The following is a 16,887-nucleotide window of genomic DNA, read 5'->3' on the forward strand; positions in this document are numbered from 1 at the left end:
GCCAGAGAGAGCCAGGATGGGGCAAAAACAAAGAGACTAGACCAACTACAGACTTCATAGAGAGGCCAGCAGAATTCCCAGGTGTGAGACAACTACCCTTGGTGGACACCAGGTAACACTTCCAAAGTCGGTTACTGCTACTCCCTTCAGTACCACAAGGACACAGCAAGTTCTCATATATCCAACCACAATTTTGAGGAGGGAATGGAAACTCTGGAATACTGTTTATCTAAAGAGAACACATAATCAACTCTGATGGAGGTGGAAAAAGACTGCTGAAATTGGAAGTGCCCAAGATATTTTCAATTGAAAAATTCAAGATTTTCCATTACTCAGAGTTATAGAAAATAATTGCAGCTCAATATAAAAAAACCCCCAAACAACCCAATAAAAAATGGGCAGGAGATTTAAATAAACATTTCTCCAAAGATGATGTACAGATGGCCAAATACGTATGAAAAGATGCTCAGCATCACTAATTAGAGAAATGCAAATCAAAACTATGAGGTACCACCTTACACCAGCCAGAATAGCCATCATCAAAAAGTATACAAACAATTATTGCTGAAGAGGGTGCAGAGAAAAGGGAATCCTCTTACACTGTTGGTGGGAATGCGAATTGGTGCAACCATTATGGAAAACAGTATGAAGGTTCCTCAAAAAACTAAAAATAGAACTACTATATGATCCAGCTGTCCCACTTATGGTCATCTATCCAGAGAAAACCATGACTCAAAAAGACACATGCACCCCAATGTTCCTTTCAGCACTATTTACAATAGCCAAGGCATGGAAGCAACCTAAATGTCCATCAACAGAAGAATGGATAAAGATATGGTACTTATGTACAGTGGAATATTACTCAGCCATAAGAAAGAATGAAACTGGTATTTGCAGCAACATGGATGGACCTAGAAATTACCTTACTAAGTGAAATTAGACAGTGAAAGACAAACATCATATGTGAAATCTAAAGAAAAAAAAAGATACAAATGAACTTATTTGCAGAACAGAAACAGACTTACAGACTTTGAAAAACTTATGGTTACCAAAGGGGACAGATGAGAAGTAGGGAGGGATGGACTGGGGGTTTGGGATTGGCATATGCACACTGAGGTATGTGGAATGATTGGCCAACGGGGACTTGCTGTGTAGCACAAAGAGCTCTACCCTATATTCTGTGATAATCTATGTGGGGAAAGAATCTGAAAGAGAATGGATGTGTGTATACACTAAATATGTTATACAGCATAAATGATCACAACCTTGTAAATCAACTGTAGTTCAATAAAAACTTAAACAAAATTTTAAAAAGAAAATAATTGATTTTTTTGGAGGAGGCACATTAATTGTGTGTGAATGAATTTGTGACCCTGCTACTTTTTTTTCTTTTCATGTGTAGCTATGAAATCTAGCTCAGATTAAAAAAAAATAGATGTGGAAAAAAATTTTTTAAAGTGTATGTATATATGTGTGTGTGTGTGTGTGTGTGTGTGTGTGTGTGTATATTCTTTTTTTTTTAGGGCTGCACACCCAGCTTATGGAAGTTCTCAGGCTAGGGCTTGAATTGGAGCTACAGCTGCCAGCCTACACCACAGCCACAGCAACGGTGGATCCAAGCCATGTCTGCAGCCTACACCACAGCTCACAGCAATGCCAGATTCCTGACCCACTAAGCGAAGCCAGGGATCAAACCTCCATCCTCAGGGATAGAATTCAGGTTTGTTTCTGCTGCGCCACAATGGGAACTCCAAAAGTGTACATATGTTAATTCAGTACTTCCTATTTCTGAACTTTCAGTAGTAGAAAGTAATGAGTGACCTGTCCATGGGGATGTGGTTCAATACTAAATGTCAAAGTATCCAGCACTGACAAGCAGTACAGTTTTTTTTTTTTTTCCTGCAAAACCACTTTACTAATGACATACTTTGTCAAATTTTTATGTGTGACTGACTATTCCACTTCAATATACCTTGACTGGAAGGCTAACTGATTAGTAGTTTTTACCAAGTCCACTGAAAAGAACAGAATTTTAATTTCCCTTGACAGATTGTTAAATTGGACTTTTAAAACATCTGGTCAGAGTTCCCGTCGTGGCTCAGTGGTTAACAAATCCAACTAGGAACCATGAGGTTGCGGGTTTGATCCCTGGCCTCGATCAGTGGGTTAAGGATCTGGTGTTGCCATGAGCTGTGGTGTAGGTCACAGATATGGCTCAGATCCTGTGTTGCTGTGGCTCTGGCCTAGGCCAGTGGCTACAGCTCCGATTAGACCTCCATATGCCCTGGGTGCGGCCCTAGAAAAGACAAAAAGACTAAATAAATAAATAAAACATCTGGTTAGTCCATGCCAATTATTCTTTTGAGTCATAAATATACAACTGCCACATAATGTAATATTCTTTAAAAAAATAAAGTCCCAAACAAACAAAATTATGGAAATAGGTTGTCTCAGTGTGTAAACTACACAGCAATAGCAAAGAGCCACTTTCGAAAGTTGTATTAACTTGTTTCAGGCTACAAGGACTTTATTCTTAGATTATCTTCTTCAAATTGTATTTTTAATGATGGTTGTCCATTTAGAAACGTATTTACACTTCCTCCCAAGCTCCACCTTGTGACAAGTGGCACCAGTTTTGAGGCAGCTAGTTGTAATAATTAAAATGCGCTCTAGGAAGATTTCCCCAAGTTTCTGTCAGAGGACCTTATTTATTCCATAACCACCTGGTATTTTCTTCTTATGTACTTCTTTACTGGTTTACTGTCTGTTTTCCTTCACTGGCAAGAAAACACTCACCCCAATAGCTCCAATTTCTAGAATGGCTCTTTGTTCTTACTAGGAACTTGATAAACATTTATGTGAGGAGTAAACTTTTGAATATTGATTATGAAGTCCTTTCTCTTTATAAGAAATTAATGAAGGACAATCAACTCTGTGATTTTAACTTATAGATGATATTGTACTTTGACTGCACTAACTAGTCCAATGCATATGAAGTTGGTTCCCCCATAACGTAGGGTTTTTTTTTTTTTTTCCTCTTTTTAGGGCTGCACCTGAGGCACATGGAAGTTCCCAGGTTAGAGGTTGAATCAGAGCTGCAGTCGCCGGCCTATACCACAGCCACAGCAGCGTCGGATCTGAGCCACATCTGTGACCTATGCCACAGCTTGCGGCAGTGCTGGATCCTTAACCCACTGAGCCAGGCCAGATATCAAACCCACATCTTCATGGATACTATGTCAGGTTCTTAACCCTCTGAGCCACAACAGGAACTCCCATAAATTATAGTTAACTAAATAGAACTCCCCAAATAAACTACTTTATATAGCAAAGGTATCTAGATCATTGTTGGAGAGTAATTTATTTAATATTTCTCCACATATCCTCTAGTCTGGTTCTAATGAAACTGTAATTCAGATCTTTAACTTTTACCCTTTAAGTTCAAGTTATATTTTATGTTTTGTGGTTGTTTGGAATGGTATATATTTTATACCTTTAGATTTTAATAAAGCTCATGAGTTTTAACAGTATTAACATGTCAATAAATTCCTTTGAGCTTATCTTTAAGGTCTTTTTAATTATCCAACTTTGTCATTTAGTTATTAATGATTTTAGGCCATACTGCAAGCTTGCTAACCGAGATCTTTATTATTTAAAGAAAGATTATTTTTCTTGTCCTTTAGTTTGAGAAGTCAGAACTAATAAAAATGAATCTTACCCTAAATACCATTATAGAGTCCAGAACCTGTAAGTTTTAAGCTTAGAAGTAAGTGATTTTCAAAACTTGCTTTTACACTGATTGAATTAAAAAACAAACAAGAAACTTCTCAGAAGCCTTTCCTTTTTCTTCTCTTATATAAGTGTAGGGTTTTAAACTTTGTTTTGCTTCCTCTCTCTCTCTTTTAATGGAATGAGTGTGGGTAAAGGTCTGAATAGGGGCAAGATAAGTTTATAACCCCATTTGGTAGAAGCATATTAATGCAAAAACTATTCACATTGGTTTGAGAGATTTCCTTTGGGAGTTGCTTTTAATAGTTCTTGTTTTCTGAATAATAACCATTGTAAAATTTCTCCTTTTTAAGAATCATCACAGTTTGAGGAAATAAATAAATCAACACCCACCTGATTTGGTTACAATTCAAAGCCAATAATCACTTTGAGAATAATTAGAATGGTAACACAATTTACATTACAGTGGCATCTGGTCCTTGAAGGAACGTACTCTTCTTTACTCATTCTCATGGTTGGGGCATTCCTCTCACTTCATTATTACTGGTCATTCTTCTCAAGATCAGAAATGAGAATATTTTCTTCTAAATTTACTGTACTAAAGTTAGTTGTAGAATAATAAGAATTTCTAAACTCTGAAAGTCTCCTGAAGATAATGCTATTGTGCTTGTATATGCAGAAGGAAAGTGTGGAAATTGCCAGAATTACCATCAGTGTCAGTGCTACCGCAAGAGGTATAATGCTGTGACTTGGTCCTGAAGAAGATGGAAAAAAAAAAAAGAAAAGAAAAAAGAAAACTTCAGTGACAATGAAGTAACACAGATAGTGTCACATAGTTACTTTCTATTTTTATTTCTATGAAAGATCATATTATTCTCTACTGTTTCAAACCTACCTTTTCCTAGATGCTCCTCTAGTGTGTGAATATCTAAAATCAAATACAAAAAATACTGAGATGAATTTTTCCTTTTAATTTAACAAAGTTATGTCATTTCTTATAGCAGGGCTCAGAAAACAGTGGCCCTTGGATCAAATCTGGTCACCTGTTTTTATTTTTATTTTTTGGCTTTTTAGGCCCTCACCCACGGCATATGGAGGTTCCCATGCTAGGGGTGGAATCGGAGCTGTAGCCACCAGCCTATGCCACAGGCACAGCAACGCGAAATCTGAGCCACGTCTGTGTCCTACACCCCAGTTCACCACAACGCCAGATCCCCAACCCACTGAGCAAGGGCAGGGATCAACCTAGCAACCTCATGATTACTGGTCAGGTTTGTTTCCGCCACGCCACAAAGGGAACTCCCACCTATTTTTATAAATAATATTTTATTAGAACTCAACCACACTGATTTGTTTCCATTGTCCGTAGTAGCTTATGTGCTAAATGGCAGTGTGACAGTTACTATCTGGTTCTTTACAAGAAAAGTTTGCTGACCCCTGATTATTAGTAATTATTAGTGCTCACAAACACATTCCCTATTTTTTTTTTTAAGTCAAAGAATCCCCATTCAGTCTCAGCACTGTGCTGCAATACAAAATAAAATATAGTGTCTGCCTGCAAGGAACTCACTTTTGTTCAGGATCTGATGTGGAGTTTTGTCCAGGAGTGATAACCTCCCTGGCTTTTTGCAAAGGTTAAAAAAATCAGCACCGGAGTTCCCGTTGTGGCTCAGTGGTTAACAAATCTGACTAGCATCCATGAGGATGAAGGTTTGATCCCTGGCCTTGCTCAGTGGGTTAAGCATCTGGTGTTGACGTGAGCTGTGGTGTAGGTTGCAGACATGGCTCTTGGATCCTGCGTTGCTGTGGTTGTGGCATAGGCTGACAGCTACAACTCCGATTAGACCGCTAGCCTGGGATCCTTTATATGCCAGAATGCGGCCCTAAAAAGAAAAAAAAAAGAAAAAATATCAGCACCTTCTCACATTTTAGATCTCAAGAATCTTAGGAAGTGAACAATAGCTCCTCCATTTGACAGTTGGAGGGTTCCTGTTTGAGGATTTTCTATTATAAGAATGTATCCTTTTTAAGTGGACTTGATATCAACATTTGAACTCTGCTATTTCTGATCTGGGTAAAGATCCAGAGAAATATGTAGAGAATGACCCAGAAGAAGAACTGCAAAGGGTTTATGAGTGGAGGAAGTGCTTCAGTGCATTACTTTGCCCATTCACTCTGAAAAAAAGTCAACATTGTTACCAATAGCAAAGCCACATTAAAAAAAACCCTGTGATTTTGCAATTTAAAAATAATATTGTATAACTTTGCATAATGTTTTTGAAAAAAGCATGTATTATTATGAATGTAAAGATCCTTTTCAAAGAAAGGCTGTTGAGGGAGTCTTTCTTCTCAGGATGGAGTTCAGGTGGAGTCAGAAATGTAGTCCTTCATGTATCTCTGTGTGGACAAGTACTTTTCTCACCTGCAAAGGGGGAATACTGTATCTGCTCCATTGCCTTGGAAAGTTGCTGTGAAGGATGAAGAGAGGTGTCCTATGTCGTAAGGGAAGCTTTAAAGTCCTGTGCAGACAGGAGATGCTTCTGATTTGTTCTTCACATCTGAATGCTCATGGTTGCTTGGGTGCACTATTTATTAAGCTCAGTCTTGTTTTCCACACAGAGTTGATATCCACATTTTTGGAGCTTCAAACTTTGGTTCCCACACCTATCAGTTTTTGCTCCTTCATTCCCAATATCTAATCAATCACTGAAACCTGATGAATCTCTTTTCCCATTTCCACCCTCCCTTTTTGCTCCTAGTTTTATCACTCAGATTAAAACTGTCTCCCTTTACATCAGATGGTGAGACTCCACTGTGGGCATCTACAGACCACGTTCAGCTCCTCGAGGCACTCTCTGTGGAGGCATCCTACAGTCAATACAGCTTTGTTGCCGTCACCACCTAGCAGGAGCCAGTCTAAGCTCTTTCTCAATTTCTGCCTTTCATCATACTGGAACTTTGGTCCAATATTCCTTCCCTCCTTCGTCTTTTATGATTTCAAAGCCTCAGCCCTTCTCCCAAGCCTTCTCCAGGATCCCAGGCCACATCGACCCCTCCTTCTTTATAATACTGGAATCTAGAAACTGTTGTGACTATTGTAAACTCCTTCCCACTGTTAATGATCCTTGTTAATGTCCAGTCTTAGAAATCTCTATTATTTGAAGCTGACTAGAATTTTTCTGGATTAGATTTCTAAAGTTATTTTTTTTCCTCCATAGACTAAATATGTAGTTCAAGATGAAGTTCAAATATTGCATTTATAACATACAACAGCTTGCACCAGAGAATCACATATACTTACCCACAACTTACCTACATATCCACCTAGACCTGAATTATATTTCCTGGAATCAAATATGAAGCTTGAAAATTCTAAGTAGCAGTGACCAGAATGAGGGTTGCTAGTTTACATTTCTAGTTCTATTTGCTTGAAGTAAACTGCTTCTTTGCCCATTAACAGCTAGGGTGACACAAGATTGTCATAGTCTTTGTATTGACTTGTGATTTTTTCCTTTATATCAGAGAAAGAAGAAGCTGAAAAGTTCTCTGACTTGTTTGATATAAAACAAGATGATCATGCCAGAATCTATCCAAATACTGTGAATATTTGGATTTTAAAAGCTTTCAGTGCTCAAGAGGTGAGTCAGCTTTAGTCAGGGTAGGATCAGAATGAAGAAGTACCTTCTAACTTTACCCACCTGCTTCCATTTTACATATAAATCCCTTTTTGTCTTGACATGAGGATAACTGCCACACTCCTTCGGGAATCCTCAGGGCAACACACAGATGGGGTTTGACATGGCCCATCTCTGGCTTCCGAATACCCCAGTTTGACTGGTCTGTGGGAGTTCCATCAAACCACTTTATGGTTGTAGCTGTAGAAAAAATGCTAACTTACTATGAATTATGTGGACGGTTATCAAACCTACTAAGTCTGGAATGAACCATAAAAAAGCAGCCCTAAATTTAATGAGCCTCTCTCTTTATCTGATGCATTCAACTCAGTGGGTACAGTCATGGCTCGACATCAAGAGGTAGATACTAGTGAAGTTGCCTCATGAACAACTCTCTTTATTTTAGATATAATTGTTCTACTTTAGTTAACTTAAGATCTCATGTTTCTTAATGTAACACTTGGAATTTTGAAATATTCCTTATCATTATAACCAATTTAAAGAAACCATTTGAAGTCCTAACTTCTGTATCATTATAAAATGGTTTACTTTCTAAAAGAATTTTACAGTGAGTTTCTTTAAAAAGCAAGCCAGTGGTGCAGGGTGTGGGCAGCGGCAGAGTCCATCCACATGTAGGTGGTAAAGGGGTGCATTGTCTGAAAAGGCTTTAAAACAAACAATAAAATTAAGCAAAAGTCTGTCAGCTTTTTATTATCACCATGTGCTAGAAACTTTAAGCAATGGCAGGAGCTGAAATACTCTTCCTTGCCAGGGTAGACATATCCTCCAACTTGGTATACCACTGTAACAAGTTCTCCATACCAATTAAAATAATTTTCTTTATAAGTACTTTCAATAACCATCAATTATATTAAGGGGAAGAGATCATGCTCTCATCTGATTACAAATTGTGGTTTAATGAGTAGGAAGTAACAATTCTAATAGCATTATTTATCACTGAAACACTCCCATAACTCTATTGTGCTCTTCTAACATTTAGGAACCAGGGGTATTTTCATATGCTTTAGGGTCTATGACTAAGTCTGTGAACACAAAATTACTACCAAGCATCTTCATGATGTGAGATTAAGTTTGGTTTTATGGTTTGTTTGGTTTTTTCAATTTTTAAAATTTATTTATTTATTTTTGCTTTTTAGGACTGCACTTGCGGCATATGGAGGTTCCCAGACTAGGGGTTGAATCGGAGCTACAGCAGCTGGCCTACACCACAGCCACAGCAACGCAGGATCCGAACCACATCTGCGACCTGCACCACAGGTCATGGCAACACTGGATCCTTAACCCACTGAGTGAGGCCAGGGATCAAACCCACAACTTCATGTTTCCTAGTTGGATTCATTTCCACTGAGCCACAACGGGAACTCGTGTTGTTTGTTTTCATTTTTGTTTTTCTGGGATTATTTCAAATGACAAGAGGATATAAAAAAGGGTTAGCAGTACTGTCTTTGGAAGACATGGCTTTAGGATTTATGCTATTTTTTCATGGCAAAGGTATCCAACAAGAGTTTTCTGGTTTGCAGATGCCATTTCCACCAACCTTGACCACCCTCTATTTATTTATGCCCTCTCCTCTTCTTTACCCAAGTCACTTACTGTCACCATCAAACTGAGCATTGAGCCAAACCATCTGGACAGAAGAAGTGAAGGCAGAAAGCTCTTCTAGGAGAAATGAATTTTCAGCTTCATCTTTTATTGTTAAAAGATTAGATCCTATGAAAGAGACAGATAGCAAATGGAAGTATTTGTGTTTACATGTAAATACTTATTACTAAAATAATGTTCTCTATAGCATAACTCATAAAGCTTAGGCTTTGGTGCATGTAAATCAATGAAGTTAGAACACTCCTTCATACCATATACAAAAAATAAACTCAAAAATGGCTTAAAGATATATATAAGACATGACAGAGTTCCCATCGTGCCTCAGCGGTAATGAATCTGACTAGTATCTATGAGAATGCGGGTTCAATCCCTGGCCTCGCTCAATGGCTTAAGGATCCGGCATTGCTGTGAACTGTGGTGTAGGTCCAGATGTGGCTGGGATCCTGCGTTGCTGTGGCTGTGGTATAGGCTGGCAGCTACAGCTCCAATTCAACCCCTAGCCCGGGAACTTCCATATCCTGCAAGTGAGGCCCTAAAAAGACCAAAAAAAAAAAAAAAAAAAAAAAAAGACACCATAAACACCATAAAACTTCTAGAAAGAGAACATAGGCAAAACATTATCTGACATAAATTGTAGCAGGGTTTTCTTTGGTCAGTCTCCCAAGGCAAAAGTAATAAAAGCAGAAATAAACAAATGGAACCTAGTAAAATTTGTAAGCTTCTGCACAGGAAAAGGAAACCATAAAAAAAAACACCTATGGAATGGAAAAAATATTTGCAAATGAAGTGACCGACAAGGGATTAATTTCCAGAATACCTAAATAGCTCATCCAGCTCAATATCTAAAATACCAAACAACTCAGAGACCTAAGCAGACATTTCTCCAAGGAAGACATACAGAGGGCTAACAGGCACATGAAAGGATGCTCAACATTGCTAATTATTAGAGAAATGCAAATCAAAAGTATATTGTAGCATCACGTCACACCAGTCAGAATGGCTGTCATCAAAGTCTATAAATAATAAATGCTGGAGAGGGTCTAGAGAAAAGGGAACTCTCCTACATTGTTGATGGGAATGTAAACTGGTGGAGCCACTATGGAGAACAGCACAGAGGTTCCTTAAAAAACTAAAAATAGGGAGTTCCCGTCATGGCACAGTGGTTAACGAATCCGACTAGGAACCATGAGGTTGTGGGTTCGATTCCTGGCCTTGCTCAGTGGGTTAAGGATCCGGTGTTGCCGTGAGCTGTGGTGTAGGTTGCAGATGCGGCTCGGATCCCGTGTTGCTGTGGCTCTGGCGTAGGCCAGTGGCCATGGCTTCGATTCGACCCCTAGTCCAGGAACCTCCATGTGCCGCAGGAGTGGCCCAAGAAATGGCAAAAAGACAAAAAAGAAAAAAAAAAACCTAAAAATAGGGTTAAGGTGATCCAGCAATCCCACTCTAGGGCATCTATCTGGGAAAGATGAAGACTCTAATTCAAAAACATACATGCACCCGGTGTTCGTAGCAGCACTATTTACAATAGCCAAGACATGGAAACAATCTAAGTGTCCATCAACAGATGAATGGATAAAGAAGATGTAGCATATATATATATATACAGTATATATACAATGGAATATTACTCAGCCATAAAAATGAAATAATGCCATTTGCAGCAACATGGATGGACCTAGAAATTATCATATTAATTAAGTCAGACAAAGAAAAGATGTCATATGATATCACTTATGTGTGGAATAAAAAAGCGATAAAAACAAACTTATTTACAAAACAGAAACAGACTCAAAGACATAGAAAACCAACTTATGGTTACCAAAGAGGAAAGGCAGGGGGGATAAATTAGGAGTATGGGATTCAAGTTCTTTTGTTGTGCAGTGGGTTAAGGATCTGGCCTTGTCACTTCAGAGGCCCAGGTTTGATCCCTGGCCTGGGAACTTCCACATGCTGTGAGAGCAGCCAAAAAAAGAGAGAGAGAGAATAAACAACAAGGACCTACTTATAGTACAGGGAATGATATTCAATATCTTATAAGAACCTATAATGGAAAAGAACCTGAAAGATTGTGTATATACTATACTATATATGTATACATAGAAATCTCTTTGACGTACACCAGAAAGTAACTCAACACTGTAAATCAACTATACTTCAATAAAAAATAGAAAATTCAAAATTTACATCGTAAATAAGTGATTTTTGACTAAAAATTTTATCTTTTTTTTTTTTTTTTTTTTTTTTTTTTTTTTTTAGGGCTGCACAGAAGTTCCTAGGCTAGGATCAAATTGGAGCTGTAGCTGGCCTACACCACAGCCACAGCCACATCAGATCCAAGCCATGTCTGCGACCTGCATTTCAGCTTGTGGCAACACTAGATCCTTAACACACTCAGCAAGGCCAGAAATAGAATCCATGTCCTCATGAATTCTAGTCAGGTTTGTTACCACTGAGCCACAACGGGAACTCCTTTTGACTAAAAATTTTAAAGTGATATGACTTTTATGAAAAGATACAAGCTTATACTTAAAGCATAGAATATTTAGGGAACATTAAAGATTCATAATTCAAATTCATTCAAAGGGAACACTTTCTTAGGAGAGTGCAGTATTATGAGACATCATCTTGGGTTTTTAATTTTGTATTGGACATTAAACATATTAGCCAATCCCAAACAAGCGAAATCAATAATACTTATTTTTTCAATTGTTTTTGTTGCTTCTATAGTCACTAAGTAATCAAACAAATGAATAAAACTACCTTGTTCACTAAAACATGAAGAAGAAATACATTGAAAGCATTTTACCAGCACAAAAGAATTACCTTCCTTTTTGCAAAATTCATGAGCAGCCTCAAAACTCGTACTGTCTAGGACTGTAGAAAAACTGTAGCAATTACTTCTGAATTTTATCCAGGGAATAGATGTTTCTGAGCACAACTCTGGGTATCTGGGTCTTGTTTCTATGAACAAAATCAGTTATGATTTCAGGGGGGGGGGTGACTGTGTCCATTGAGTGAGATAAACATTGCATTGCATTCTACAAAAGACCAAGATAAATATATGTAACGAGATTTTCATGATAATACTCAAAAGAGTGGATTTAATAGAAACAATTACAAAATTAGGAATAGTTTGTACCATGTCTGGGAGAAATAATCTTTACCTACACACAACAGGACATATTAATGCATAGCTTCATAGGCTCAATTTGGGAGCTGCCTGGGTGAAGGTGTCTCTCTTTCATATTTACAATTAGTACCTAAAATTTGGGAAAAGGGGAGGATGTAATTCATAGAAATACTGGCAGCTGAATGAAATTGGCAAAAGGCACTTCCAAGTGTACAAAATGTGTTCCACTCAGTGCTGAAGATAATAAAATTTTACCTGCTCATCAACCTATGAAAGAAAATAAAGTATTCAATGAAGTATCATAACATAGCCCAACATAGTGTTGGTGGCACACTGGTGAGCATAGCTGCCTTCCACAACAGCACAACAACACAACCCAACACATAACTAAGGGAAATTTGTTTCAGAGGCCAAGCATGAGAGGCAGACATATCCACACAGATTTCCTAGGTGTGTGGCAATGGGGATGTTACCTATCCTCCTCGCACAGAAAGGAGAGCTAACAATAACATCTTTCTTACAACTTAAGAAGTTTAGGTGAGCTAGTGCTTGACGCTTAAGCCTCAATAATGCAGTGTTACTTAAAAAAGAACGATAACTTTATGATGTTTTAGAATAATTAGCTTTCCCAATATATATGGTAATCATTTATATTTTTTGTCCTGAATTGTTTTGATCAGAAGTTAAGTAATATGCGTGCTATTTGACTTATAGTATCCAGAGTGTAAGTAAATACATGCACACTTACTAAATGAGAGATTTCAAAAGAAACCAGCTAGTGTTAAGGAACTCTCTTTTTGTTCAGCACTGCAATCAAAGGAAAGGGGACCTGGTGTAATAGGATAAACACAACAGAGAGGAAGGAAACTTAGCTTCTATTCCTGCTGCTGTTGATGGACATCTATTAGACCTTCAGAAAGCTGTTTAATGCTCTAAGTTTTATATTTAAAATAAAGTTTACCTGATTGGGCTAGGTGAACTTTAAGTGTAATGAGATGCTATTATTATCATTACCGATTTACATCTATAATATAAATATAAGTATTACCATGATGATGATGATGATGATGATGTGATGGCTCTGGAATCCTATTAGTCTTTGACTTAAACAAATCCTCAGTGGTATTCAAGTTCCTCTACACATGCTCCTAACCTATGTTTCTAGCCTCATTTCCTACCTCTCCCTTGCCCAAAACCTGTGATGCAGAAAAATCTTGACCCCAGCTTTGCCTTATACACGCCCAGTCCTTTTTTCCTCCCATGTCTTTGCCCAGACTTATCTGCTGAGAATGCTTCTCCATGTCCCATCACTGCCTGATTATATCCCATCTATTCTTTAAGGACAATGTCCACAGTCATCTCCTTTGAGAAGTCTTTTTACTTTCCCCCAAGTGGATATGATGTGCTCTTTTTCTTGCTAGCTCCCACGGAGCTTGCTCCGCCCCTTGTCATTTGGGAGCCCTGCCTTGTGTAACAGTTATTCAACTGCACGTCATCTGCCAGATCAAATGCTTCTTAAGAGCAGATACTTCTTATGACCCTTCCTTATAGCTCCTGCTTAGCACAGTACCTTCTTTGCATACAGTTGGTGCACAGCACATATTTTTTGAATCGAGTAGAATGGAACCTACCCGTGAGCACTTGACAGATGGCTCCTTGCAGATATGACTCGCAGGCTGTGCTACTCCAGCGCCCACTGGTGTCTGCGAAAACACAGTCACCCAGGAAGGATGACTCATCATCTTTCCAAAAACTGAAGGAAGATTTGGTGCCATCTGACCATTCAAAGTGAAGACCATTCTGTGGAGGGAAACTGAGCCATCATTTCCTTGGCCATGACTGCTGGTACTATCACCCAGTGCTGTCTGAGCAGCCCTCACTCCACACATAGATTCCTATTTCCATATCTAGACTTATAGTTCAGGGGGTCCAGGACAGCTTGTGAATGTGCCCTGAAAAAAAGGACTATCTGCCACAGGCAACATCCTTTTTAGTTTTGGGGAATCTTTGGCTCCTTGCCACCATAATTTCCCAGTAAGCAGTCTGAGTGAAGCTGAATCAATATCTTCTTCTTTACACCAAAATAAATTTAAGATTGATCTAAGATTCAAACATAAAATTGAAAACATAAAAATGCTAAAGAAAACTTGGCTAAATATTTTATACTCTTGATATGAGGAATATCTTTCCAAGTCTGATAAAAAAAATCCAGAGGCCATAAAGCAAAACTGCATAAATTTGAAACATTCTGTAATACAAAAATACAATAAACAACCATGAAGTACCATCCTTTCAACTACCCCACTGTCAAGGATTAAAATTTTGACATTCCCAGTGTTGGCAAGGACATGAAAAAAGAAGATGTTAGCATACATTGTTGTTAGCATGTAAGTTGGCACCAGTTTTGGAGGGCAATATGGTACCACTTGCTAACAGTTAAAGGATACACAGTGGCTTCACTTCTGGAGATTTATCCTACTTGTGCAAAGATATTTTTGTGCATTGTTTGGATTGTGAGAACTGGGAAGAACCCAAATGTCCATTCACAGAAGAATGGTTTAATAAATTATGGTATATCCTTACATGCTGCTATCGCAAAGAATGTGTTAGATTTTTATGTGCTGACATGGAAAGTCATACAAGATATGTTAAATAAAAAAACAAGTTTAAGGACAGAATATATAGTATGAACTCATTTGTGTTTAAAAGCCATATTTATATTAACCCATTAAATTGTATATATGTGGATACACATTTATATACAGATCTCTAAATGACACACAAGCAACTGTTTTTTTGTGTGTTTGCTTTTTGTTTTTGTCTTTTGTCTTTTTGCCTCTTCTAGGGCTGCTCCTGCGGCGTATGGAGGTTCCCAGGCTAGGGGTCTAATCAGAGCTATAGCCACAGCAACGTGGGATCCGAGCCCTGTCTGTGACCTACACCACAGGTCACAGCAGCGTCGGATCCTTAACCCACTGAGCAAGGCCAGGGATTGAACCCGCAACCTCATGGTTCCCAGTCAGATTTGTTAACCACTGAGCCACAATGGGAACTCCAAGAAACTGTTTATACTGATTGGCATTGGGAAGTAGAAATAGAAATCAGGATAGAATAGATTTACTTTTTACTAATCTGAGTGTGTAACCTTTTTTTGTTTGTTTTTGCTTTTTTTTTAGGGCTACACCTGCGGCATGTGGAGGTTCCCAGGCTAGGGGTCCAATCAGAGCTACAGCTGCTGGCCTATGCCACAGCAACATCAGATCCCAGCTCAACAACGACCTACACCACAGCTCACGGCAATGCTGGATCCTTAACCCACTGAGCGAGGCCAGGGATTGAACCCACAACCTCATGGTTCCTAGTCGGATTTGTTTCTGCTGCGCCATGACAGGAATTCCGAGTGTGTAACACTTTTATTTTAAAAAATAAAATTAGGGAGTTCCCGTTGTGGCACAGCAGAAACGAATCTGACTAGGAACCATGAGGTTTCGGGTTCAATCCCTGGCCTCGCTCAGTGGGTTAAGGATCCAGCGCTGCAGTGAGTTGTGGTGTAGGTCAAAGACGGGGCTTGGATCTGGTGTTGCTGTGGCTCTGGTATAGGCCAGTGGCTACCGCTCCAACTAGACCCCTAGCCTGGGAACCTCCACATGCTGCGGGTGCAGCCCTACAAAAAAGACAAAAAGACAAAAATAAAAATAAAAAATATTTCTTTCCAAACCATGTTCCTAGAGGGGGAAGATAACCCATATGTTTAATTCTAGAGGGTACTTAATTAATAAATAACCAGATTTCTAGACAGGAAACATGATTCACTTTTCCCTAGAGATTTCTTAAATGCAACAAATTACCTAAATGCAGGTGCTTGAGTTTGGGATGTGTTCTAATGCACAGATGAGGCAATATCCTGAAATTTCTCAGAAATTTTTGGAGAACCTTTGAAGGGCATTCATTTCCAGAAATTAGGTAGGTAGATGTTTACTCTAAAAAAAGGACACTTTCGGAGTTCCTGTCATGGCTCAGTGGTTAACGAACCTGACTAGCATCCATGAGAATGTGTTCCATCTTTGGCCTCGATCAGTGGGTTAAAGATCCAGCATTGCCATGATTTGTGGTGTGCCAGTTCGACCCCTATTCTGGGAACCTCCATATGCTGCAGGTGTGGCCCTAAAAAGACAAATAAATAAATAAATATAAATAAAAACAAAAAAGGACACTTTTATTTTATAGTCATATGCTGCTCATAAGCATGGTCAGTAGTTATATAATCCAATTACTTAAATGTTACATTTACTATTATTTCATGTTTTTTTTTTTTTCTGTGCTCTGTGCTCATTTCAGTAGCTATATCATTAAGGCTCTATTATTATGCAAGGATTGTCCATGGGATTCTGGGACACCTACTTCAGTGAACAGTCCAATCCAGTGGGCGTGTCCTAGCCGATGGAGCATAACAGTGAGGAAGGACTGGTGGTACTGGTCTGTAATGCTGACCAGATCTGCTCCATGCATCAGGCAGACTTTTAGTGCTGTATACCAAGTCATATTCCCATTAATTATTTTGTAAGTTCTGTTTCCGTATTCTAAGGTATTGGGGATTGGATACATATCAGATGTATTTACACTGTGTCCAGAAGTATCTAGAACAAGAACAACAAAAGTTATTTGTAGCATCTGGTTGAGAAAGGGGGAGGCATGATTCATGCTGAGGTTAACATTGGAATTTTCCTTCCC

General features: G+C 38.6%; 1 protein-coding gene and 1 long non-coding RNA gene across 7 annotated transcripts in view; one reads left to right on the plus strand and one right to left on the minus strand.

Annotated features, from left to right (window-relative positions):
- Positions 1–16,887, plus strand: part of LOC146395943 (uncharacterized) — a 180,578-nt gene that overhangs the window by 48,471 nt on the left and 115,220 nt on the right. The gene's annotated exons all lie outside the window — the stretch shown is intronic.
- Positions 3,630–16,887, minus strand: part of PLA2R1 (phospholipase A2 receptor 1) — a 118,712-nt gene continuing 105,454 nt past the window's right edge. Inside the window, exons 24-31 of one of the 4 annotated variants that reach the window (XM_085001216.1) lie at positions 16,558–16,793; positions 13,788–13,956; positions 11,850–11,987; positions 9,018–9,134; positions 7,428–7,604; positions 6,152–6,197; positions 4,625–4,657; positions 3,630–4,484 (exon numbers count right to left, since the gene is read on the minus strand). In XM_085001216.1, the coding sequence (XP_084857342.1) occupies positions 4,388–4,484; positions 4,625–4,657; positions 6,152–6,197; positions 7,428–7,604; positions 9,018–9,134; positions 11,850–11,987; positions 13,788–13,956; positions 16,558–16,793 (1,013 nt within the window). In that variant the 3' untranslated portion in view covers positions 3,630–4,387. Of the gene's footprint in view, positions 4,485–4,624; positions 4,658–6,151; positions 6,198–7,427; positions 7,605–9,017; positions 9,503–11,331; positions 11,988–13,787; positions 13,957–16,557; positions 16,794–16,887 lie in introns of those variants that run through there. The other 3 variants (XM_085001214.1, XM_085001215.1, XR_014830500.1) reach the window with 3 other exon arrangements.

This window comes from Sus scrofa, chromosome 15 (assembly GCF_054392235.1).
Source record: "Sus scrofa isolate SSC_HxYL_T2T_F1_AM1 chromosome 15, Sscrofa_HxYL_maternal_Yorkshire_Landrace_v2.0, whole genome shotgun sequence".
In the NCBI taxonomy this organism is placed as follows: Eukaryota; Metazoa; Chordata; class Mammalia; order Artiodactyla; family Suidae; genus Sus; species Sus scrofa.